We start from the raw sequence: 26,388 nt of genomic DNA, 5'->3' as shown, positions 1-26,388 counted from the left end.
CTTTCCCCCGCTCAATTCACAAACCTGAATGCTCTCCAACAGCACCCCCCCACCCGGCGAGCATAGAACATAGAACAGTACAGCACAGAACAGGCCCTTCGGCCCTCGATGTTGTGCCGAGCAATGATCACCCTACTTAAACCCACGTAACCCATATACTCATAACCCAACAATCCCCCCATTAACCTTACACTACGGGCAATTTAGCATGGCCAATCCACCTAACCCGCACATCTTTGGACTGTGGGAGGAAACCGGAGCACCCGGAGGAAACCCACGCACACAGGGGGAGGACGTGCAGACTCCACACAGACAGTGACCCAGCCGGGAATCGAACCTGGGACCCTGGAGCTGTGAAGCATTGATGCTAACCACCATGCTACCGTGAGGCCCCAGCACTGCTGACAGACAGAAACAGGCATGTCCACACCGATATGCTCCATTGAGACCTGCAGAACTGAAACGCACGTCACTGGGGTCACATCAAGACAGGTAATGTCCACACCTCGCCCAGGCTCTGCTTGCATTGAGTGATGGACTTGTCCTAATGGCCAGCACACAGACACCCCACATACAAAGTGCACAAAAGGACATTTCTCACAGAAATCAAGCGTTTATTTGGCAAATTCTCATTGTCAAACATTATACCTCAGGACCTCAGACATTTTTAATTTTACAGTGTGCATACAGTTTTATATATATATTTATATATATTTATATATCATATGTTATCTCCCAACTAAACTAAAAGATAAATTATCTGTCAGTCTTTGCAGAACCGAAATATACTTATTTTAGAGAAAAAAAATAAGATTTTAAAATTGAAAAAAAAAACTGAGGTATCTACCAGATATCTACAGAGTCACATGTCCATGTTTAACATTACATACAAGCATTAGTAATAGAAAACATCACTGGACAATAAAGTTGCAATACAAAAATACAAAAATCATGTGACTCTTTAGTAGAAAAAGCAGCATCTCATTTTTTTGATTTATATACTTTCTTTACAAAACTGCTAAAATCTAGTTCAAGTGTCAATTATACCAAACACTGGTGGTTCGGTTAAGGGGGGCTGAATTATTAGTCAGGTTAATGCAAGAGCAGATGTAACAGCTGCTGTACGTGAAATATCACACTTTCCCTGTTCTTTGCAACACTGCCCCCACCCCCTTTTCAATCTTCCCCCGCCTCAATACTTTGGCCACTCCCCATCAGAACCACTGACACTTGCCCCTCTGACAATCTTACCCCCAATAATGATGGGATTGTGAGGGTATCACACAGCACTCGTGCACACCTCAGAGAGGCCGTTTTCTGTCTGCATCGAATCACACCTGCAGCAGGTGCAGGAGCCTTCCCGACACGATTATTCACCCCTCGGGGCAATAAGTGTTCGGCGCCACCACAACTCATCCTGGTGATCTGCTCCCTCCTCTCCCACATGCCCCACCTGAAGTTGCTCAGCGGTATTCAGGACAAGGAGTCCCTGGATGACCAGTCACCTGCCGCCTCGGTCGAGATGGGTAAAGTCGACACCTCATGGGGATGTCGCCCCTCTCGCCTTTCTGTTTTGTACTGCTTGGTCTAACTGCTGGCGGTTAGTGGCCAAGTGCCTCCCATCTTGACGGAGCACAAATCAGACAGCAGAGGTCTCTCACTGCAGGAAAGACAACGGCCAATTTGAGGTTAAGAATCCCTCAAGTCACAAACTCATGCTGACCACCATTTGTCTTGGTAAACCTGGTGGGCAAGTGTCCCACTTTTGTGGGAACCACTTTACCGAACGATGCCTCAGGAATTTTGCTTTTACTCTCCCACCCCCCAAACGAGGCAACACCTTTTCTAATCAGCGGAGGTGGAAGGAAATGCTGTTCCAAGAAAACTCCTGACCCCAGCAAATATAGTTTGCTCTGCCTCGTTTTTCATTCTGTCTGTCAGGACATCTAATCAGCAACTTTCAAGAATGTCTTCTGACATCCAAAGGACAAGACTCTGCCAAACACTGAAGAATTCCCCAAGTGCGAAGATACAATGGGTATGTGTGCCCACGGCTGGGTATGTGTGCCCACGGCTGGGTATGTGTGCCCACGGCTGGGTATGTGTGCCCACGGCTGGGTATGTGTGCCCACGGCTGGGTATGTGTGCCCACGGTTGGGTATGTGTGCCCACGGCTGGGTATGTGTGCCCACGGCTGGGTATGTGTGCCCACGGCTGGGTATGTGTGCCCACGGCTGGGTATGTGTGCCCACGGCTGGGTATGTGTGCCCACGGCTGGGTATGTGTGCCCACGGCTGGGTATGTGTGCCCACAGCTGGATGGTGCAATGACACTCGTGTTCTACAGAGCAGGGGTCGACTGCAACAGTGGTGGTAACTTTTCGGGGGACGGGGGGGGGAAATCAGAGGGTAGACAGAGCAGAGCCATACCAGCCACTCTCCCCTCCCTCTCTCAGCAGTGCTGGAGCACAACATGGAATATTCATAGAAAATCAGGAACAAAAATCAAATGAATAAAAGACTAAGTTAACAAAGTGCATACAAGTCATTTCACTCAAGACGAAGGGTTTTCATTATTATACCAATCATGGTGAGGTGAAGGTGGGGGATTGCTGACGAGGAGGAGGAGGGGTGAGATACTGCAGCAACTTGAACTAGTTTCCTTAACTACCATCTGCAGCCAATTATTGGGACAATTTTCTCTCTGCACCAGTATTCGTCCAAGAAGCAGGTCTCCTGATAAACTGACAGTAATGACCCATGACATGATACTCATTTAGGCAGGTTGAACTCCGACCACTCCTCCTCCAGACGTTACACAAAGGAACAGGGAGCAGAATCCCTGGCGTGACTTTCACCCTTCAGATATCCAGAGGGTGCTTTGGATACAATAGTACAATCTCAGTTCAGCTAACACGACACACGTGACTCAGGCCTCTGCATAATTGACGTGGTTTGATCGCAACAAGGATAATATTGTGGGGAACATTGTGAAAGCCACTCAAATAAACCCAGCCTGACACCGGGGCTGTTAAACTTTGGGGGGGGGGGGGGGGGGGGGATAAATACCCACATGTGTAGGTGCTTCTGTGACATAACCCAAGGGGTGATGTGACATCTTTACAACAATGGTGATGTGACCAGGTGGATCAAAACAGACAGGACAGCACAAATGAAGGTAGAGGAGTGGAAGAGAGTGGTGTGGGGAGGGGAGTAGGTGCGATCCATAAGATGGTGCTACAACCTCACCATAGGAACACTGTACCTGGAAGGAACAGAGAGAGGACCCGACGAAGGAAGCTCATCCAGCACCCCACTCCACATGAAGTAACGTGAAGGCAAGGTGCAATATCTGCCACACTGGGCAAGCTGTGAAGCTAATGAAAGGCAAAGAGATGGGAGGAAGCATCAAAGGGCTTTTGAACACCAGCAAAGACATTGGGAAGTGATTTATTTAACTGTTGTTCAATACTGTGGCAGTGAGAGTGCCAACAAGGTGTGGGGAACCAAGAGACAGGCTGACCCGACGATAAAAATCGAGCTTCAAAAACCAAACCGCACAACAGAATAGGTTGATGGACTGGGGGGAAGAGGATAACAGTTTTAGTTGTCAAACCGTCAGCAAGGTTAGAAAATCTACTTTTCCCCAATAAAACAGGGCATTTGCAGAACATGTCCATGTGGACTCCACCTGCTTGGATGCCAAATCCCCTCCTGCCATGCTGCATAGCTGTGCAAGGCTTCACGCTCTCACAATAGACGTGAGCCAAGATTATTCTGCACTGCACTCACTGAACCAGCTTTCCAAAACTTCAGTACAGCAGCAAGAGAGCACCCACATTTGCTATGATCACCACCAACACCTTGCCCTTGAGACATCCCATTTTCAATCACCATGGCAACAGAAGGCCTGCCTGTCTGCATGCATTTGATCTTAGCTACTCAGATGTGCACCAACTCTCCTTCACCCTCGACCCAGCACAGGACCACATAACAGAGGGAAGCCACTTATTGTGCCTTCGCTGCTGCTCCTTTACCCTCTGGGTCTGTCACACGGTGGCACTAACTCAGCTGGAACAGGAAGCGGTGGCAAAGTATGAAGTCTGCTTGCAAACCGAGGGGTTCTGTCTTTGAACAGTGACATCCTTACAGCATTCAACTAACAACCAGAGAAAAAATGGCTGGTCTCAAAATGACATTTCAGGCAAACCCCAGCCTACCCATGACATCCAAAGTAACATCAACTCTTCCAGCATTGTGGGGCAGTGTGTCAGAGAGATGGAGAACGGTGTACATTCCAAAGGTGCTCTGGTCAACACAGGACCTTGTCCCTCCTGTGCACCCGCAAGAATCCGATTTGCTGTTGGCCATCCAAGAACATCCTTTGGATTCGGCAAGAGGAAGTGTGCAAACTGATGAGGAAAGGAACAAACTGTTTCCATTTCACCGAGCATTAGCAGCAAGCTCTACGAGACAGAAAAGCTGCAGAGCGAAGTTGCACTCTCTTCTGCCCCAAAAACCTGCTTAGTTCCTGAAACACCAAAAGGATGTCAATGTTGTCTGAATTGCCTTCCTTCGCAATCGTCCACGCCAACATAGTGCAAATCAGTTTGTGATTTGGGCCCACGCCCAGCGGGAGATGAACCAAGACTGTGCCCAGCTCATTCTACAGGGGCAGGGGCTGCTACAGAAAGGCCGGTGACTAATTTACTCCAACATCCTGTTCCCTTCAAGGTCAGATTGGATCTACCTCACCTGCACATGTGACTGTCCTATTCTTGTGACTTTGGGACGCTTACCCAACGGCGGCCAACATCAAACACCTGCTCCCAGGACATACTGAAGTAAAGTAATCTTAGTCCCTGCTGAATACATTCCAAAAGGTGGATCCTTATCAGGCAGCTGGCCCCTGTAAAACAAGCAGAGCTACAGAGATCTCAACCAAAACCCTGCACGACATAACTAAAAATACACACGAAACATTCCAGATGTGCACAGTACGTTGGTCATGGAGGCTAGTTAACTTCTCTCCCTCATCCGTTTATCCATCCTCTCCTCTAATTTCTCCAACTTTCAGTACCTTCCCCCGTCTTCCCTGCACACCCACTTCCGTCAGGGTGCCCCATCAAAACAGACAACTCACGTCTGCAGTGCAAAGTATTGCTGGCCATCCCCTGTGCTCACCTGCAGTTATAGGTTCCAGTCAATCTAAACCCTTACACGGGAGCGATCAAAGTGAGACACAGTTGTTTGTGCGTGCGTGTGAGGACCGCTGATCCACCGGTATGCGCATTCGCAGCTCGAGCGGTCAGCAGCTCTGCTCAAAACTCAGTCTAACACCCTCTGGACATGCTCAACAACGATCACCATCACAGGCGAAAACTACCCTCCTCCAAGTCATGCTAAGGTGGAGGAAAGGGGAGGTACGTGAATCGAGCACAAGGCTCCCAACGAAGGAACTGCACCACTCTACAGAAACCGGACAAAATAACCCTCCATATCAGCCCCTCCCACACAGGAGGAAAAGGCCTAAACCCCAGCCCTTCCTTATCCATCCCGTCTGCCAAACCATCACTCCCCTGAGCACTGCACCTTCCCGGCACACTCTACTCACATAATTCCACACTACTTAACGCACAACACATGCCCTCTGCCACTGGCAAGCCCTTTGCCCAATACCGCATGCTTCTGGCCGCATCATCAATCCCTCTTCCCAGACCCACCCTGCTTGGTGCATATAACAATTAAATTGCTCACCCCTGACCAAAAAGAAAAGGAAACAATTTCATAGGTCGAGAACTGCAAAAAAAAAAAAAAAAAACACTTATTACACCTTCATTTATACATCTGCGCTAACAAGATGGATGAACAGGCAAAGCCAGATTTTTTTTTAAACAAAGATATATTGGGTCTGAAATTCTGTGCACAAACACTTTTAGATAAAGGAACGGCAGGTTAACAAATAGCCACTAAATATCGATTCGTGGGTCCACAGCTTTGCGCCACCTTCCCAAAAAGGAAAAAAAAACCAGACCGGGACAGACCGTGCTCGCTCAGCTCCAGCGGAACGGAAGCTGTCGCAGCCTCTCCCCGCCCTCCTTCACCAGCGGCTTGTGGTATTCGCGGCCAGCCTGCGAGTGGATGCTCGTCCAGCAGTAGTCGCAGTAGTATTGCAGGCACGTGATGTTGGCGCAGAAGAAGGGGGCGAACTTCCCATTGCAGTGGGCGCCCTGACATTCATCGCATAGCTGGTCCACCAAGACATAGGGCTTCACCTCCACCTGGCCGGCGAGAGAAAGCAAAGCAAACTCAGCAATATCTCACCTCCCTTGTGCCCCCCCCCCCCCAAACCAAACACCCCACCACCTCTTCACTTCAGGCTTTTAAAACTCATTGACCCCTTCAGTTCACATTGCCCTTCAGAAAATGGTGGTGAGCTGCCTTCTTGAATAAAGGTAAGGAGAAGCTACCTTGGCTGAGGGGGGGGGGGGGGCACAGCTGAATGCCAACCACATTACCGCACGTCACATAGAAGGCCAGACAGGCGGAGGACATCGGGTCTCATCAACTGGAAGGAGGCGAGCGAACCAGCTGGGTTTTTGAACGACAACTGGAGCATTTTGTGGTCACTGTTCCTCTCTAGCTCTCTTCAGAATTTATTTCATTCGTTGCCACAGATGGGACGTGAACACAGGTCTCCAAAACCTTCGTCTGGCCCTCTGGATCAGGAGTCCAGCAGCACAACCACTCTGCCAGAACACTCTTGTACCTTTCCACCCGCCCATCACCTTCCCACACTGCAGATCTGACCCTCGGTGGGGTCCTGCCAGTTACTCTTGAAACAATGCGGGGGGAACTGGGGTCAAAAACAATCGCTCGATTGTCTGGGGTAGGGACGATGTTCCTCTTAAGCCACTGAACAGGCATGGCGGGAGTAAACTCGAGGCAATGGGGCACCTATCAGATCAGATTACACACACACAGGTTACTCAAGTAACCGTGCGGCTTTCTGGAAACAACCGAGTTCATTTTCATCAGTGCGAGGGAGATATTTACACCACAAATCACTTTCCTTTTCGGTATTGACACTCTATTACCCTCTGAACCAGCTGGGGCTCAATCGTCCTCTGCTGCAGATTTAAAAAAACAATTCTCCCAAGATGTGCAGACCTTCACAGACGCTTCATCTGCAGGTAGCCACCAGAGGGCAGCCTGCACCAGTCAAGAACTCAAGAGCTGCCAACAAATTGTGCAGCTGTGCTGATTCTGTCCAAGATCTCCGACACATAAATAACCGGTTCTCTTAATATAGCACCTTATCTGGACTCTCAAAGTTACAGTGCTCTTCAGTGTAACACATTACTGTGAAGTGCAGCCATGTAAGCAAAACAACAGCCATTATGGTCACACGAACTCACCGACAATGAAAATGAAATGAAAATCGCTTATTGTCACAAGTCGGCTTCAAATGAAGTTACTGTGAAAAGCCCCTAGTCACCATAGTCCAGCGCCTATTCGGGGACAAGGCAAAGACTGCCTGATTTGTGTCTTTTTATTTAACATTGGCCGAAGGGTTGGTCGGTAACTCGACACTACTGCCCATTCCTTCAACCACAGCCGTGTCATTTCCCCCACCCAGCAGGCTCAGCATCTTGCTCCTGCCTCCTCCTGTCACAATGCACTTACAACAAGGCTGCACCTCTGCTCTCTCCTGCCCTCTCATGGCAGTCTGCAGTGGGTGCCCAGATCCTGGTCTGGGCCTGGAACCTGACACGGGCAACGCAGCAACCTTTGCCAAGAGCAGGGTTAAAGTGAAGCGACCAGGAGGACACAGAGCACCGCGAGGCTCAGTTCCAAACACTGTGGTGTGATCTGGGAGCTAGGTCAGCAGCTGCCACTTCAGCCCATATCTGTCACCACACCCACGAAAACCCATGGCTCGTTTTGCTCACTGTCAAGTTAGGGAACCGACAGGGAATCTCTCCGGGCTGAAGGCGGCCATTCGGCCCACCGTGTCTGTTACCCCCTCCACGGAAGTGATCCCACTCACCATGCTCTACCCCTGCGGTTTTCCCCCCCTCTGCTCAAGTTTCTGTACACTCTGCGCTTTGGAGCAAAGAGTGCTGAACTTGTTTCTCCCACCCTTTCTGTCAGTGCATTCCAGATCACAGCTCACTACTTGAAGAAAAGCTTCTCCTCATCTGTCCTTCTGAATCTTTGGCCAGTCAGATGAAAAACGCTCTTCTTACCCATTCGTGGCAACAGTCCCTCTCAATGTCTTCCTCTCAAACTATATGCCATTAAGCCGAGGTCCCATCTGTCCTCGCAGATGCACGCAAGATAAGAGATGCACCATTTTCAACAAGACCAGAGGAGCACTCACAGGTGTCCGGGGCCATGTTTATCCCCTCAATCATCAGCTTCAAAAACAGCTGATCTTGTTGTGTGTGGGAGCCTGCCATGGATTGGAGCGGAGGCAATAGGAGCAACAGGCTGGGTCACTGTCCGTGTTTGCACCTTCTCCCAGTGTTTGCGTGGGTTTCGCCCCCACAACCCAAAGATGTGCAGGTGGGTTGACCATGCTAAATTGCCCCTCGATTGGAAAAAAAAAAGTGAATTGGCTACTCTAAATTTATTTTAAAAAATAGGAGCGACAGGCCATTCGGCAAGTCAAGCCTTCGCCATTCAAACAGATTGTGAATGATCGTCTACCTGATGTGCCATTTTTCCCTAATATCCCCACATCCCTCGATATCGTTGAATCCAGAAATCTGCCTCGAACATGTTCGGTAATCGTGTTTCCACAGCCCCCCCCCCCCCCCCCCCCCCCCCGCCGCCGAGACAGAGAGCTCTAAAGATTGACCACCTTCTGAGCGAAGAGATTCCTCCTCACTTCAGTCAGAAATTGGCTGTGCTCGTACTGTCCCATCGTCTCTGGCTGCTGCTTCTCGTAAATCACTACCATGATCACACTTCACAAGCACTGATTTGGCTGCAAACACATGAGACGTCCTGAAAAGGTGTTAAATAAAGGCAAGCTTTCTCTTTTACGATTCTCAGTGCCTATATTAAAGTTCCCCCTTGCCTTTTTGTAAGGGGAACAATCCCCCGAACTGGATGCACGACGGTCTCTTACCCGTTTGTCGATGTCCCGATGCTGTAGCTGGATGAAGCGAGCGCTGATGGCTGCAATGTAGCTCTGTTGACTGGCAAACGCTACCCTGCCCGCTCCTTTGGGGTATTTCAGCTCAGGGTCAGTGTCGATGCCAGCATAGCAAACTCCTCCGTACAGCTGGTCCATGATCATGGCAAGCTCCACTGCAATAGCAAACTCATGCCATTTACCAGGAGTAACCGAGAAAACGAGACAACATCGCCCCCTCGTAGCCCCGCCCCAGCAACACCCCCAAACCACATCCCATTTGTTCCATCGGCCCAGAATGAAAAACACGATGCACATAAAATGAGACTTGGGTAGCGGCGTCACATTTTAGGCCATAAAGTTGGGTTTGTTTGCATCCTCACACAGCTAGGGGACGTATATGGTTCTCTGTGACGTATATCCTAGTTTTTTTGTTTGGGGCGGGAGAGAAGAAGGATTGCAAAAATGTCTTTAGTCTGAAACAGCAGGGATGGCAGCAATTCACCAGGCTGATTGTGTCAGTGCCTATCTTGCCCACCTCTCAACCTCCTCCCAAGGCCTCTTTAGAAGGACCAGCAGGTAGACCATGGGAACACGGTCAGGTAGCACGGGCACAACATCATGACTCTGGCACGCTCTGCCCTTCCTTCACCATTGCTCGGGCAGCATCTCCTCCCCTGCACCATTGCAGGAACTGATCAGGAGGGAACGGCTGGGATGAGATAGCCTCGTCTACCAGTTCAGAGGCCGCTGCAGCAAAGGTCAAGACAGAGATGCGTCTCAGGAGTTAACAAGAAGCCTTCAGAAGCTTTTGTTACAAAAGCAACTGGAAGGTACTCTTTGCGTGGACTTAGTACACAGGCACTAGGATTTAGTTCCATGTCATTATTAAAGATTTTTGCTTTCTGTTGATGAATGGATTTGGAATGCGGTGAGGAATCATAAACTATTCATTTTACAGGATGTTTCATGGTTTATTTAGTTGCACAAAATATGCATCAAAGAAACAGGCCCAATGCTCTCCTCCTTGTGCTTATGGTCACATAGGCCTCCTGCGGCCGGAGTGTATCGAACCCCATCAACGGGCAGAATAATAGTGAGGGAAGGGGGAACGGGGAGGGCAGACAGCATGCCCCTCCCCCTCCCAGAAACAAAGTGGGTGATGAGCCAAAATGGTCCCTGCAGCCGTGGAGCGATTTAAGGAGGGCCGATTGAGACTTCTGCTCCTCACTGGGGTGGAGGTCCCCGCCCATCTGAAGCCACCAGCCAATCTGATTGGCCGGCAAGTCCATTCATCCCGGTAGTGTCAGGAGGGTATCAGTGGCAGCTCCCAGACTAGGGGACCCAAGTCCCATGGATTCCCCGCAGCAGCTAAGTCCAGGAGGGTTTGGGTAGGTTAGGGAGTGGGGCGGGAGAGGGTGGGGGGGAGAAAAAGGGGATTCAACCTTTGAGGTGGCCTCGCCACAATTGGCAAAAAGCAGCTCTTAAAAAAGTGAACACTCAACACTTCCTGCCCTTTAAGTGAAAGAAAATGATTTAATTGCAGTCCAAAGATGTGCGGGTTAGGTGGATTGGCCATGCTAAATTGCCCGTAGTGTCCTAAAATGTAAGGTTAAGGGGGGGGGTGGGTTGTTGGGTTGCGGGTATAGGGTAGAAACGTGGGTTTGAGTAGGGTGATCATTGCTCGGCACAACATCGAGGGCCGAAGGGCCTGTTCTGTGCTGTACTGTTCTATGTCTATGTCTATGTCTAAATGATTTGACTGCGGCACGGTAGCACAGTGGTTGTAAGCACAGTTGCTTCACAGCTCCAGGGTCCCAGGTTCGATTCCCAGCTTGGATCACTGTCTATGCGGAGTCTGTACAATTCTCCCTGTGTCTGCGTGGGTTTCCCCCGGGTGCTCCGGTTTCCTCCCACAGTCCAAAGATGTGTGGGTTAGGTGGATTGGCCAGGCTAAATTGCCCGGAGTGTCCAACAAGGTTAGGTGTGGTTACTGGATTACGGGGATAAGATGGAGGTGTGGGCTTAGGTAGGTAGGTCTTTCCGAGGGCTGGTGTAGTCTCGATGGGCCGAATGCCCTCCTTCTGCACTGTAAATTCTATGATCTAATACATTGTGAAATGAAATAGCTATGGTAAACTTGGGGGAACAGAAGTCAATTTAATTCCAATGGTGAATAAATGACAGTATGTTTTGTAATAACTATCTCATGGCTCACAATAACACTTGCCATGCCATTAGGAATGATCTAGGACAGTGTGCACAACCAGAGAGCTCTGTAGAACTGGAGTGCCCTTCACCATTTGCAGGAGAACAAAAGGTTTGATCAAGGAGTAAGCGGAAGCTAGAGAGGAGAACAACAGCATAATTCATTCTCCTGTTCGCTCCTGCTTCTGGACACTGAGCATGTCAAAGATGTGATCAAAATCAACTCACATGTTCAAGTTTCAAATCAGATTTGACGTAACTTCAATTTACCAATACCCTGTATCCATTTGCCAAATCTTCCACCCACCCAACCCTGCAGCATCTTGCCCACCCTCTAGACTGGAACCTCTCACGGTGACTTGATGCAGGCTTGCAGCAGAAGCCAAGCAGGGTTTCATTCTGAGCTAACTGCGAATAATGGACAGCCTCCCAAAGGCCCCACTCAATTCAAACAAGTGATGAATAATTTACCGGCTTTCAGTGGTCTCGGGACACCTCCCACAAAGACGGTCTTCCTGGGATCCAGAGGCTGCGATCCGTCCAGCACAAAGTCGCTGTCACTCAGGCTCCAGGGTCTGATCTGCACCTGAAGCCAGAAAGGCGAAGGCAAAAGTGATTCATTAACGCACCGCCGGTGGCAAGTTCACCCATCGTGTAACCGCGGCAAACACATTCGCTGCTCCTGCTCTGCACGGTTACCCCGCCCAACCACAGCAGTCCACGGTCCAAGCAGACACCCTTTTGCCAGAGCAAGTAAAATCTAATCCCCGCTCAGATGGGGCAATGGGATGCCACAACTGAGCCCAGCACAGGCGGACAGGATTAGAGGGGACAGGAGAGGCAAGGGAGAATGAATGGGCAATGGGGCCAGGTGGGAAGGAGCACAGGGTGGAGAGGTGAGACAGATGTAAAAATCAGTCAGTCAGCAAGGTCAGCTCTCGCCTCTTGATGCTAACTGTTTCCTCCTGGGCTTGGCTTCATCCCTGTCATGTTCAATCTTTTATTATTATTATTGTCACAAGTAGGTTTATATTACCACTGCAATGAAGTTACTGCGGAAAGCCCCTCGTCGCCACATTCCGGCGCCTGTTCGGGTACACGGAGGGAGAATTCAGAATGTCCAATTCACCTAACCTGCACATCTTTGGACAGTGGGAGGAAACCGGAGCACCCGGAGGAAGTTAATGGAAGGAGAGGAAATGGCAAAATACCTAAATACTGAACGTACTTGCCAGCAACCTTTGAAATGCCGTTGCTTGACAATAGCACTGTGGCTCTCAGTACACGAGACTGAATACAGTACTGCGCACACAGTGATGTAAGAGAACATATTACTCGTACCTAGGGGCCAGTGTAGGCGTTGGATAGAGCAGTATGCAGAAGCAAGCATGGAGGCAGCTCCTGGCTTGGATCTTTACTGTATACAGGCATATCATTTTGAATACTTAATAAATACTGGGCAGCACGGTGGCGCAGTGGTTAGCACTGCTGCATCACGGCGCTGAGGTCCCAGGTTCAATACTGGCTCTGGGTCACTGTCCATGTGGAGTTTGCACATTCTCCCCGTGTCTGCGTGGGTTTCGCCCCCACAACCCAAAGATGTGCAGGGTGGGTGGATTGGCCACGCTAAATTGCCCCTTAATTGGAAAAAATGAATTGGGTACTCTAAATTTTTTTTTAAAACTTAATAAATACTTACTGTTTAACTATCCAAGACTATGAATATCTTAATGAGACTGAAATCCAACACGTCACAACATGGCTTCTAGTTAAGAACATTCAGAGATTCACCTCCAATAACAGTAAGTCTGTCTCCTGCTCTGGATCCTTTGGTATGTACCATTCATAGTCTTACCCCAACCAAAGGGTATAAAACGACAATTTACCTATCAAGGGACAGTTGCCAGATCATGGTCCCATTTGCCCCATCATGGTGCATTGTTAGATCAAACCTAGATTGGCCTCCCAAGCAATTCATTTCAACAACTTGCATTTGTGTGGAAGTGAAGGTATCCATAGCCCTCGAGGACCAGAGACTGCTCTCTGCTTTTGAATGGGAGAGAGCTGACTGGTGGTGATTTAACCCAAGGGTCACCACACAGATAGTCAGCCGAGGCAGTAATTGAACCCGGGTCCCTGGAACTGAGGCAGCAGTGCTAACCACTGTGCCGCCCACAAACATGACTGGGAGCTTACTGTGCACAACAAAGCTGCGACATCAATAACAGTACAACAAAAACTATGTCATAAGCACTTCATTGCCTGTTAAACATGGTGGGACGGTCCTGTGGCTGTGAAAGGTCTTGTACGAGTTGCTTTCTGCTTTTCCCCTTCTCATTTCTTTTCTTATGTCTGGTCCGTGGACCCATAATCGGACTGTGTCTTTCAGCAGAAGAGTGCTTGCCAGGATAGTGTGTTCCGAGGTTTTGTATCTTGGGAGAGGAGAGACCAGAACTCCACGGCACCTAGTGAATGTTAGGAACCAGCCTGGTTCCTGACGGGTGTTCCTTTTTCCTGGAGAGAACCTGCATGAAGCCTCTCGCCCCTCCAATGAAGAGGAGCTGTGTTTTCACCCTCCCTCTGTTGGCAGGGGTGTTGGGAATCAGGTGGGAGACAGACAGCTGGGTTTTTGCCTTTTTAATTATAATTACTGTTAATAACAAAAAGGTTACTAGTGTTTAAATTTGCAAACCTGGTGACTGGTCAATTAAACCCAAACAAAGCCACGGGTATCAATATAAAATCCAATTTCTGTGTTGCGACTCTGGGTCAAGTGGGGCTGGAATTAACCCGCTCAGGGTGTTGTAACAGCGTACAAGACTTAGTTAACTTGCCCTTGATGTCGTCATCCAGATCACTGGTGAAAGTAAGGAGCCAGGGTCCCTACCTCAACCTCACCTTTCACCACAATCTCCGCTGCCAAGCTAGTGACTCTATCCCTTTTCCTGTTGGAGGCGGAATCGGACCATTTGCAAACTTGGGAAGTCATCTTTGACCCAGCTGAGGTTTCCATTCCCTGGTCCACTCCCAATACCAGTTTGTCCTCACAAAAATAAGCACTTTCTGTCGCCGAGATTGGAACCAATGGCTTCTCCTCGACAGGTGAATGCAACCCAACTGAAGGATTACAGATCATCTGGGAGCCAGAGGCTCCTTTGCACAGAACTTAACCAAAACATAGAACATACAGTGCAGAAGGAGGCCAATCGGCCCATCGAGTCTGCACCGACCCACTTAAGCCCTCACTTCCACCCTATCCCCGTAACCCAATAACCCCTCCTAACCTCTTTGGACACGAAGGGCAATTTATCATGGCCAATCCACCTGACCTGCACGTCTTTGGACTGTGGGAGCAAACCGGAGCACCCAGAGGATACCCACACAGACACGGGGAGAACATGCAGACTCCACACAGACAGTGACCCAGCGGGGAACCGAACCTGGGATCCTGCCGCTGTGAAGCCACAGTGCTAGCCACTTGTGCTGCCCGGTCACAGAAGAACTCAAACCTTTACTTGTTTAAGGTGACAGCTGTCACAGATGTAGGTTCAAAGGCAATAGATTTAGAATCGAGATGAGGAGGAACCACTTCTCGTAGAGCGTGGTGAATTTGTGGAACTCACTGCCCCATAGTACGGTGGAATATGAGACACTAAATGGGTGCAAGAAGGAGATTGGTATATTTCTGATACAAAATGGGTTAAAGGGACATGGGGAACAAGTAGGGAGGTGGATTTGAGACCAGGAAGAGATCAGCCATGATCTGATTGAATGGCCGAGCAGGTTCGAAGGCTGAATTGTCTACCTCTGCTCCTAACTCTTATGTTCCTATCAGTTCGGCAACCATCAAATTACAGAAAGGAGGTAACAGATCACCACATGATGCACCCATACAGCCTTCAGAAATGGGATGGCATGAAATGTCAGATATCTTAAAACCAACTGATTCTTTCCAAGAACAAGAACTGAAGAAAGAGGAGCAGATTTGGCCCCTCGAGCCCACTCTGCCATTCAATAAGATCATGGCTGGTCTGGCTGTGGCCTTGACTTCAGTCTCCTGCCTGTCCCCCATAACCTTCGAATCCCTTGTCAAATATCTGCGTACCCAAACACACATCCCTTCAACCACCCAGCCTCCACTGCCCATTCCGAAAGAGAACGGTGAACACCAGCAACCCTCTGAAGGAAGAAGTTTCTCTTTACAAAGCGCACCCCCTTAAAACTTAGGTTGAAATAAAAGACAAGAGTCTGTCCTGAACTCAATAACCAGTGCTGACGTATCAGACAACAGTCCCTGGACAGGTCCTACACCACAAGGGTTGGGTTCTCAATCCAGAAACAAGTGGACTGGAGCCCAAAGCAGAAACACATCTTGGCCGAATTAAACAGGCTCACAGGGTGATAACCGGGCAATTGCCCAAGCACCTTGTGCACACTGATGGGGCAATGCATCCAACCTGAACCCCAAGCTGCAGCAGAATACCCGATTGGAAATGGAAGTTATTCTGATCCCCAGCACTAACATCGTCCTTTGAGAAGGTGTTCCAATTGGAACAGCATGCACAGCTCACTACCAAAGGGTTAACAACCCCAGTGCTCACCGGCTTGTCCTTGACTGTGCGGCTAGAGACGCACAAATAGAGTTTACCGTCATCTTGAAAGCAGGCGTCAATCAGAACCTGAACTGAACATTCCTCCTGAAAGAGTAAAAAGGCATAACCTGCAAAAGAAGAGGTTCCCAGTCAGTGGAAAAAAATAGTCTGACCCTCACGATCGTCCCTCCCAGCGTCTTGCCTTCTTCCTTTACCATACAGAAAAGCAAGACACTGCCAAAACATTCTCCGATGAGTGGGCCCTGGTGTGAGTTAGGGCATGGGCAGCGGCGTTTTGGATGGCCTGACGTTTATTAAAGGGTAGAATGCTGACTGGTCAAGTCTATAAGTGACAAAGGCATGGGTGAGGGACTCAGCAACAACAATTCTATATATATATAGAACCTCCAAGGTGCACAAAGACATCCCAAAGCACTTCACAGGAAGTTAGTCAAGTAAAATCGATCCGTGAGACAGCTAAAGAGATATTAGGGCAGATGACGACTAGATTTTGAGGAGCACCTGGAAGGATGAAAGAGGCACGGAAACGTTGGGCAAAGGTCAGCTCAAGGCAAAGCAATCAATGGTGGAGGGAATAATCAGGATGGGAAAGAGGCCAGACCTGGGAGTCCAGAGATCTCTGGTTCCAGCGCTGAACATTACAGGGGGAGGGGGAAAGAGGCCATGCGAGGGACTTGCAAACAAGGATGAGAATTTTAAAATCAAACCATTGCTCAAATGGAGCGGGAACAGGTGCAATAGGACAACGGGACTTGGTACCATGAGGAATGTTGCAATGTGAAAGTAAGAAGCTTACAAATGGATATAGATAGGTCAGGAGAGAGGGCCACAATGTGGCAGATGCAGTTTAACATGGATAAGTGCGAGGTCATGGATTTTGGTCGGAAAAATGGGAAGGTAATTTATTATCCAAATGGGGAGAGGCTTTGGGGTGCTCCGTTGCAGAGGGATCTAGTGATCCTCGTTCATGTACAGCAAACTAGCATGCAGGTATAGCAGATAATAAAGAAAGCAAAATGGAACGTTGGCATTTGTAGCAAAAGGAATCGAGTACAAAAGGTAAGGAAGTGTTGTTGCAACTGTACAAGGCACTGGCGAGACCACACCTGGAGTATTGTGGACAGTTCTGGTCTCAGTATTTGAGGAATGATGTGGTGGCATTGGAGGCAGTTCAGAGTAGGTCCACTGGCTTGATCCAGAGTTGAGGGGTTGAGAGATTGAGCAGTTTAGGCCGACACTCTCTCGATTTAGAAGAATGAGGGGAGATCAAATTGATGTGGGATGATGAAAGTCGAAGTGGAGCGGATGCTTCCTCTTGTGGAGCACTCTAGAATGAGAGGTCATCGTCTTCAGATAAGATGGAACAAACAGAATGGAGGAGAAACTACTCCCAAAGGGTTGTGAATCTGTGGAATTCGTTACCCCAGAGTGCGGTGGATGCTGGGACAGTGAGTAAATGTAAGCAATTGGACAGATTTTGTATTGGTAATGGGTTGCAGGCATATGGAGACCGGGCAGGATGGTGGAGTTGAGGCTGGGATGAGATCAGCCATGATTGAATTGCGGAGCCAAGTGGCCTAATTCCGCTCCTATGTCTTATGAACTTAAGTTTGGCCATGGACGGCAGAGTGTTGGGTGATCCTACCCTTACTGGGGGTAGTGGATAGAATGTGGGATGCCGAACAAGAAGAGCAAGTCAGGAGGTAAGAAAGGGACGGACGAGAGTTTCAGCTGCAGATGAATTGAAATGGGGCAGAGCCGAGCGATTTAACAAAGGTCGAAATAGCTGATCTTAGCAATGGTGCAGTTCTGAAGGTGCAAACCCATCTCAGAATCATAGAATTTACAGTGCAGAAGGAGGCCATTCGGCCCATCGAGTCTGCACCGGCTCTTGGAAAGAGCACCTTACCCAAGCCCACGCCCCCACCCTATCCCCATAACCCAGTAACCCCACCCAACACTAAAGGCAATTTTGGACACTAAGGGCAATTTAGCATGGCCAATCCACCTAACCTGCACATCTCACATCAGGTTCAAAGGTGACACCAAGGTCGAGTCTCCGATAGGCGCTTGAGAGAAGGGTTGGAGGAGAGCAGGTTTGCAGTAGAAACTGAATGAAACAACTTTCTAATATTTCGTTGGAGGGAATTTCTGGTCAACCAGGACCAGACGTCAGACAAGCAGTGAGGCTCGTCAGAGCGTAAGGAGCGGTTGTGAAAAGTGGCAGTGAGCATACATCGGGAATGTGGTTTTGCCAAGGGGCAGCAAATGGGTAAGATATAGAATGGGGCGAGGGAGCACTCCAAAGGGGACACCAGGGATAGTGGTTACCGGTGTTGGGAGGGGAAGAAGCTGTTGCAAGTCATAGTCTGTCTACAGTTAGAACTTAGAACAGTACAGCACAGAACAGGCCCTTCGGCCCTCAATGTTGTGCCGAGCCATGATCACCCTACTCAAACCCACGTATCCACCCTATACCCGTAACCTAACAACCCCCCCCTTTAACCTTACTTTTATTAGGACACTACGGGCAATTTAGCATGGCCAATCCACCTAACCCGCACATCTTTGGACTGTGGGAGGAAACCGGAGCACCCGGAGGAAACCCACGCACACAGGGGGAGGACGTGCAGACTCCACACAGACAGTGACCCATCCGGGAATCGAACCTGGGACCCTGGAGCTGTGAAGCATTTATGCTAACCACCATGCTACCCTGCTGCCCCAGACAAATAAAAACTGAGCAATAAAAGACGAATACTAGATTCAACCGAGTAGATAGAGAATCTATTTCCTTTTGTGGAGTATCCAGAACATGGGTCATCACGGACGGGCCAAATCACCAAGAATTTCCCAGTAGTGCAAGTCTGGAATTCTCTGTCCCCCACAAACTATGGGTGTTATGTGGGTCAACTGAAATTGTTCAGATTTCTGTCGATAAGGACATGAAGGAATATGGAACATTGGCAGATTAATGAAGCTGAGGTACAGATTAACCATGACCTCACAGGCAACAGCGCCGCTGCTGACAGCCCCGGGGAGATACTCAGGGAGTTCGGTAGTAATAGCTCCGTTGAGAATTTGGAGGCAGTTTCACCAGCACTTCGGGTTGGGGGCAGGGTCAAGGGAAATGCCGATTCGGGGGAACCATAGATTTGAGCCAGGGAAGTGGGATGGAAATTTTCGGAGATGGGAAGGGAAAGGAATTAGGACACTACAAGATTTGATTCTTGGGGGTCGGTTTGCAGGATTGAAGGAGCTGGGAGTGAAGCGTGGGCTGGAGCAGAGGGAAATATTTAGACACATGCAGGTTTGAGACTTTGCCAGAAAGGTGATACAGAGCTTCCCGGTGGAACCGGCAGCCACATTGCTGGAGGAGGTGCTGACGGCAGGTGGACTGGAGAAGGGGGTAGTATCGGCGGTTCATGGGGCTATTTTGGAAGAGGAGAAGGCACCGCTGGAAGGGATCAAGGCAAAGTGGGAGGAAGGATTGGGAGGATATGGAGGGGTTCTGGTGTGAAGTGCTCCGGAGGGTGAACACCTCCACATCATGTGCGAGGTTGGGGCTGACACAGCTGAAGCTGGTATATAGAACACACCTTATAAGGGCGAGGATGAGCCGGCTCTTGCAGGGGTAGAAGATGTGTGTGAACGTGGGGGGGGGGGGGGGGGGGGGGGCAAACCACGTTCATATGTTTTGGTCCTGTCCAAAGCTAGGGGAGTACTGGAAGGAGGTTTTTCGGGTAACCTCTAAAGTGGTGCACATGAAACTGGATCCGGGCCCTCAGGAGGCCATATTCGGGGTGTCTGACCAGCTGGGGTTGGAAACAGGCGCGGAGGCAGATGTTGTAGCCTTCGCCTTGTTGATCGCCCGAAGGCGGATCCTGTTAGGGTGGAGATCAAACTCTCCACCCTGTGCCCTGGCGTAGCGGGGGGGTACATGGTGGAATTCTTAACGCTTGAAACAGTCAAATTTGAACTGAGAGGAATGATGGAAGGGTTCTACAAGTCTTGGGCGTTATTCATTATGCACTTTCGAGAATTGGATCACATCGAACATTAGGTGGGGTGGGGAGGGGGACTGCATGTGTCAATGGTGACTATGGGCGATTCCTGATTCCTTTTTGTCAATTGTTTATGCTAACATGTGGGCCAATGTCTGGGGTTTGGTAGGAGGATGGGATCGTTGTTATTGATGTGGGGATTGACATTGCATTCGTTACTGATTGTTGTTTATTGTTCGGCGTAAATTTGGGAGAAAATGTGAAAAAGGAGAATAAAAATATTGTTTTAAAAAACCATGACCTCGATGAATTGTCCAGTGGGCTTCAGGTCGACAATTTCATTGGTACAAATAACAAGTTGAAAAAACAAAAGGATGAGGTCTTGAAAGCAGAATATCAGGAGTTAAAAACAAAGTTGAGAAGTCGCACCTCAAAAGGATAGTGATCTCAGGATTACTACCAGTGCCACGTGCTAGTCAGAGTCGAAATATTAAGATGTATCGGATGAATACGTGGCCGAAGAGATGGTGTCAGGGTTTCAGATTCCTGGGGCATGGGGACCGGTTATACATGGACAGGACCGGGACTTATGTCCTGGGGGGAGAGTGGGGGGGGGGGAACACTTGCAAGAGCGGTTGGGGAGAGTAAACTAATATGGCAGGGGGAATGGGAACCTATGTGGGCAGCAAGGTAGCATTGTAGATAGCACAATTGCTTCACAGCTCCAGGGTCCAAGGTTCGATTCCCGGCTTGGGTCACTATCTGTGCGGAGTCTGCACATCCTCCCAGTGTGTGCGTGGGTTTCCTCCGGGTGCTCCGGTTTCCTCCCACAGTCCAAAGATGTGCAGGTTAGGTGGATTGGCCACGCTAAATTGCCCTTGGTGCCCAAAATTGTCTTTAGTGTTGGGTGAGGTTACTGGGTTATGGGGATAGGGTGGAGGTGTTGACCTTGGGTAGGGTGCTCTTTCCAGGAGCCGGTGCACACTCGATGGGCCGAATGGCCTCCTTCTGCACTGTAAATTCTAAATTTTATGATTCAGAACAGTGGGAAATCAAGAACAAGAGAAATCAAGCAGGAAGGAGAACAAGAAAAGTTATAGGCATAGAAAGCCAAGCATCAGTATCAGATAGCAACACTAAAAAATAGTAGGGACCGGTCAAGGAATGTGAAAAGGACTGACCTTAAATGTTTTTACCCGAATGCTCAGAGCATTCAAAATAAAATGGTTGAATTATCTGCTCAGATAGATGTAAAAGGGTATGATATATTGGGACGATGGAGACATAACACCAAGGTGACCACGAATGGGAACTAAACATTGAGTGCTATTCAATGTTTCGGAAGGACAGACAGAAAGGAAAAGGTGGTGGAGCTGCATTGTAGATTAAATAAAATATTAACTCAAAAGCGAGGAAGAACATTAGCACAGACAATGCAGAATCTGTATGGGTTGAGTTAAGAAACCCACGGTGCAAAAAACATACGTAGCGGTGGCATGTACAAACTGCAGTGGTAATTTTGGGAATAATATTAAACAGGAAATCAGGGATCATCATAGATTATCATAGAATTTACAGCGCAGAAGGATGCCATTCGGCCCATCGAGTCTGCACCAGCTCTTGGAAAAAGAGCACCCTACTCAAGCCCACACCTCCACCCCATAATCCAGTAACCCCACCCAACACTAAGGGCAATTTTGGACACCAATAGCAATTGATCATGGCCAATCTGCACATCTTTGGACTGTGGGAGGAAACCGGAGCACCCGGAGGAAACCCACGCACACGGGGAGAACGTGCAGCCTCCTCACAGTCAGTGACCCAAGCCGGGAATCGAACCTGGGACCCTGGAGCCGTGAAGCAATTGTGCTAACCACTATGCAACCTTGATGCATGTGTTAAAGGAACATCTGTGATTAGGGGTGACATTAATCTGTATTATAGATTGGGTGATTCAAATTAGTCACAGTACAGTAGAGGAGGAATTTCTGGAGTGTACAAGAGATGGTTTTCTGCAGCAGTATGTTGAGGAATAACAGTGGAACAGACCATCTTGGATTGGGTGTGGTGCAATGAGAAAGGATTAGTTGGCAATCTAGTTGTGAAAGAACCCTTGGGAATGAGTGACTATAATATGGTAGACCTTGATCAAGGTGAATAGTGAGGTAGTTGATTCTGAGACCAAGGTCCTGAACCTCAATAAAAGGTAACTATGATGGTATGAGGCATGAGCTGGCAATGCCGGACTGGGAAACATTACTGAAAGGAAGGACAGCGGGCAGGCAATGGCACTCAAGGAATGAATAGATGAACTCCAAAAGTTGTGTATTCTTATTTGGCTCAAGAGTAGACAGGAAACTGTGGCCAACCCATGGCTGACAAGGGAAATTAGAGATAGGATTAGATTCAGGGAAGAGACATACAAATGAGCAAGAAAAAGCAATAGACCAATTGGGAACAGTTTAAAATTCAGCAAAGGCAGACCAAGGAATTGATTAAGAAGGGGAAAATACAAATGAAAGTAAGCTAGAGGGGAACATACAAACTGACTGTAAAAGTTTCTAAAGGTATGTAAAAAGAATAAGATTGAAAAAAACGTTTGTAGGCGCCTTACAGTCAGAAAAGGGGGAATTCATGACGAGGAACAAAGAAATGGCTGAGGAACTAAATTTGTACTTTGCTTCTGTCTTCACAGAGGAAGACATGAAGGATGTACTGGAGGTTCTGAGAAACACAAGTTTTCGTGAGGGGTTGAAGGAAATCAGTATTAGTAGAGAAATGGTTTCGGGGAAATAAAAGGGATTGAAGGCGGATAAATCCCCAGGGCCTGATAATCCTGTGAACCTAAGGAAGTAGCCCGAGAAGTAGCAGATCCATTGGCGATCAGTTTCCAATATTCTTTGGACTCTGGAATGGAGAATAGTTAATATAACCCCGCTATTCAAACAGGGAGGGAGAGAAAACAGGGAATTATAGATCAGTGAGGCTACGTCGGCAGTAGGTAAGTTGCAAGAGTCCATTATCAAAGATTTCATTGCACAACATTTGGACAACAGTGGTATAAGCAGACAAAGTCAGCATGGATGTATGAAGGGGAAATCATGCCCTGGGTTCGATCCTGGCCCCGGGTCACTGTCCCTGTGGAGTTTACACATTCACCCAGTGTCTGCATGGGTCTCACCCCACAACCCAAAGATTTTTTAAAAAATAAATTTAGACTACCCAATTATTATTTTTTTCCAATTAAGGAATCCACCTAACCTGCCCATCTTTTGGGTTGTGGGGGTGAAACCCACGCAGACACTGGGAGAATGTGCAAACACCACACGGACAGTGACGCAGGGCCAGGATTTGAGCCCAGGTCCTCAGCGTCATAGTCCCAGTGCTATCCACTGCGCCACAGTGCAGCCCTTCCACAACCCATAGATGTGCAGGTTAGGTGGATTGACCATGCTAAATTGCCCCTTAATTGAAAAAAATATATAATATGGGTACTCTAAAACATTTTTTTTTTTAAACCCCAGCAGTGCAGAAGGAAGCTGTTCAGCCATCACGTCAGCATCGACCCTCCAACAGAGTGCCCTATGTGGGCCCACGCTGTACTCTACCCCTGAACCTAGCATCCAAAATATTAGGTGGGGTTACTAAGGGACAATTTAGCTTGGCCAACCCACCTAATCTGTACATCTTGGGGCTGAGAGGAACCCGGAGCATCCAGAGGAAACCCATGCAGACACAGGGAGGGCGTACAAACTCCGCACAGACAGTCACGCAAGGTTGGAATTGAACCCGGAGTCCCTGGCGCGTGAGGCAGCAGTGCTAACCACTGCACCCCCACAGCAGTAGCAAAAATAGGAAGGCTGAAAGTTATTTGAACGAGTGTAAATTGAGAGAGGTGGATATTCAACAAGACCTTGGTGTCGTTGTGCATCAGTCGCTGAAAGTAAGTGTGCAGGTACAGCAGGCAGCAAAGGCGGCAAATGGGCAGGGGCGGCACAGTGGTGCCTCAAAGCGCTGAGGTCCAAGGTTCGATCCCTGCTCTGGGTTGTTAGTCTGTGTGGAGTTTGCACATTCTCCCCGTGTTTGTATGGGTTTGACCCCCACAACCCAAAGATGTGCAGGGTAGGTGGGATTGGCGGGGCTGAATTGCCTCTTAATTGGAAATTCTTTATTAAAAGAACACAAGTGGAATGTTGGCCTTCACAGTGAGAGGATGTGTCTGTAGGAATAGGGATGCTTTACGCCAATTGTAAACAGCATCAGTGCGGCCACACCTGGAGTATTGTGTGTGGTTTTGGTCTCCTTATGTGAGGAAGGATGTTCTTGCTCTGGAGGGAGTGTGGTGAAGGTTTACCAGGCTGATTCCTGGGATGGCAGGCCTGTAAAATGAGGAGAGAATAAACCGGTTTGGATTCTATTCATTGGAGTTTAGAAGGAAAGGATGATCTCAAAGAAACATTTAAAAATTCCAACAGGATTAGACAGGGTAGATTCAGAAAGAATGTTCCCGATAATGGGGGGGTCCTGAACTAGGGGCCATAGTTTGAGGACAAGGGGTCAACCTTTCGGACTGAGGCGAGGAGAAATATCATCACCCAGAGAACGGTGAATCTGTGGAATTCACTCCCGCGGAATGTAGTTGAGGCAAAAGCTTTGTGTAATTTCAAGAAGGAATTAGATTTCGCTCTTGGGGCTAAAGGAAGGAGGGGGAGTGGGAAGGCGAGATCACGTATGATCAGCCATGTTCATAATGAGTGGTGGAGCAGGTTCAAAGGGCCGAGTGGCCTCCTCCTGCTTCGATTATCTATGTGTGCTTCTATGCATGCTTCCTACGGAGACATGTGAGCAGGGATGAGGGGGCGAGAGCCATTGCTGCTCTTTCTTTGCGCAACTTGGTCGAAGGTGTTCAGGCTAATGCCACTCTCAAAGCAAATTCAGCAGTGGCCAGCCACTGGTTTGAAGCCTTTGCTGGTCTTCAGAGCTCAGTGCCACTTCAGGCAGTTCACTAACTCAGCAATGCACCATGTCCCTTTAAAAATAATTAAATATACAGTTGGTCATGTGAATATAACTGCTCACCTTTAGGTGGAAAGTAGGATTTGCTTCCCGACTTGTGGGGCCAGTCCACCATTAGCTGTCCAAAGCAGCAAAAAGTCGCGATTATTTCATCTAAACAGAAAAGTAAGACTATCAGATATATTTACCGCTGACTTCCACCCTTCTACTGAAGACACTGTCCTCTTGCTGTTGCAAGGAAAGGCTGGTAAAGTTGGGAATGCTGCTACCAATGCCAGACCGATAGTTCATTTAAAATCGGAGATTGGTTAAGCAAAGGTATGAAGGGATTTTGGGGCACAGGAGTTAGCTACAGATCAGCCATGGTCTTATTGAATGGTGGAACAGACTGGGTGAGCTAAATGGCCTTCCCCATTCCTCAGATTCTACCAACTCACAGAGCAACCACAGAAGCAAATCCCCTGGCCTTCCTGGTGATGAGTCGAAGGATGCACTTGTTTCTTGAGGTATGCACAGTGCAGCAAGAGATACCCACATCAGCAGACATTGTTCACCCAGGGATGCTCTTTGAAATGGGACCTCTGTTCTACAAGCAGCTTGCTCATGTTAAATTGACAGCTCCCTGGTCCTCGGCACTGTTGGTGGAGAAGTCCAGGTGGCACCAGTGATGAAGATGAGCAATAGGTCAAGAGCTGGAAAATTTTAATCAGTGCATTTGTTTGACTGATCTGCCTGTCAGCAATTTGCTACACGGTGTTATACACAAACTCATCACCTTGACAGAAAGGGGATCAGTGAATAACAGCAGCAGGACAAGGCGGCCTGATCTCACCAGTACCGTGGACTGTCATTGAAGGAGTCACAAAGTTAGTGGATGCAGTTAACCTGATTATGTCTGTTCATTTCTAAGTTGCCATTCGTACATGGTGCCACGCACAGGCTACACACCGAGATGATGCCCTGTGGGGTTATTCCTGGAATGGGAAAGGAACTGGCTGCACACTCTGGTCGACTAAATTCTGTTATTAATAGTTGTGGTTCCCTGCAGGGTCTGGTCGCGAGCAGGAGGTGCCAAGGGACCCTGGTGTTGGGGCTGTTACTGCTCAACTGTCTGAATGAAGGCATCAGGGCAACTTGGTGGGTGAGACATCATTGCGCGCGAATGACCAAATATCCAAAGCCTTGTTCAGGCCTGATCCAGAGTAAAGTGTCCAGTTTCATTTTCCCTTGTGCAGTGGCCGATGGAAAAGGTCAAAGAGGGACTACAATAACACGCGATTTAAAGGTCCTGACTAGGATAAGCTACTCGAAGGTGTATATGTATAAAGACGAGGTTAGATTTAGTAGGCACTTATTTTCACGGATAGTTGGCTGCCTCCGGGAGAGTGGGGAAAGATTGGGATGGA

General features: G+C 48.6%; 1 protein-coding gene across 1 annotated transcript in view; it reads right to left on the bottom strand.

Moving 5' to 3' along the window:
* Positions 1 to 611: 611 nt before the first annotated feature.
* Positions 612 to 26,388, bottom strand: part of LOC119957315 (cytoplasmic polyadenylation element-binding protein 2-like) — a 53,766-nt gene continuing 27,989 nt past the window's right edge. The window contains exons 4-8 of the mRNA XM_038785184.1: positions 25,046 to 25,135; positions 15,951 to 16,069; positions 11,821 to 11,935; positions 9,136 to 9,317; positions 612 to 6,280 (exon numbers count right to left, since the gene is read on the bottom strand). Coding sequence (XP_038641112.1) covers positions 6,053 to 6,280; positions 9,136 to 9,317; positions 11,821 to 11,935; positions 15,951 to 16,069; positions 25,046 to 25,135 — 734 coding nt within the window. The 3' untranslated portion in view covers positions 612 to 6,052. The remainder of the gene's footprint in view (positions 6,281 to 9,135; positions 9,318 to 11,820; positions 11,936 to 15,950; positions 16,070 to 25,045; positions 25,136 to 26,388) is intronic.

The sequence above is a fragment of the Scyliorhinus canicula genome, chromosome 26 (assembly GCF_902713615.1).
Source record: "Scyliorhinus canicula chromosome 26, sScyCan1.1, whole genome shotgun sequence".
In the NCBI taxonomy this organism is placed as follows: Eukaryota; Metazoa; Chordata; class Chondrichthyes; order Carcharhiniformes; family Scyliorhinidae; genus Scyliorhinus; species Scyliorhinus canicula.
This window is presented reverse-complemented; position numbering and strand designations above follow the sequence as displayed.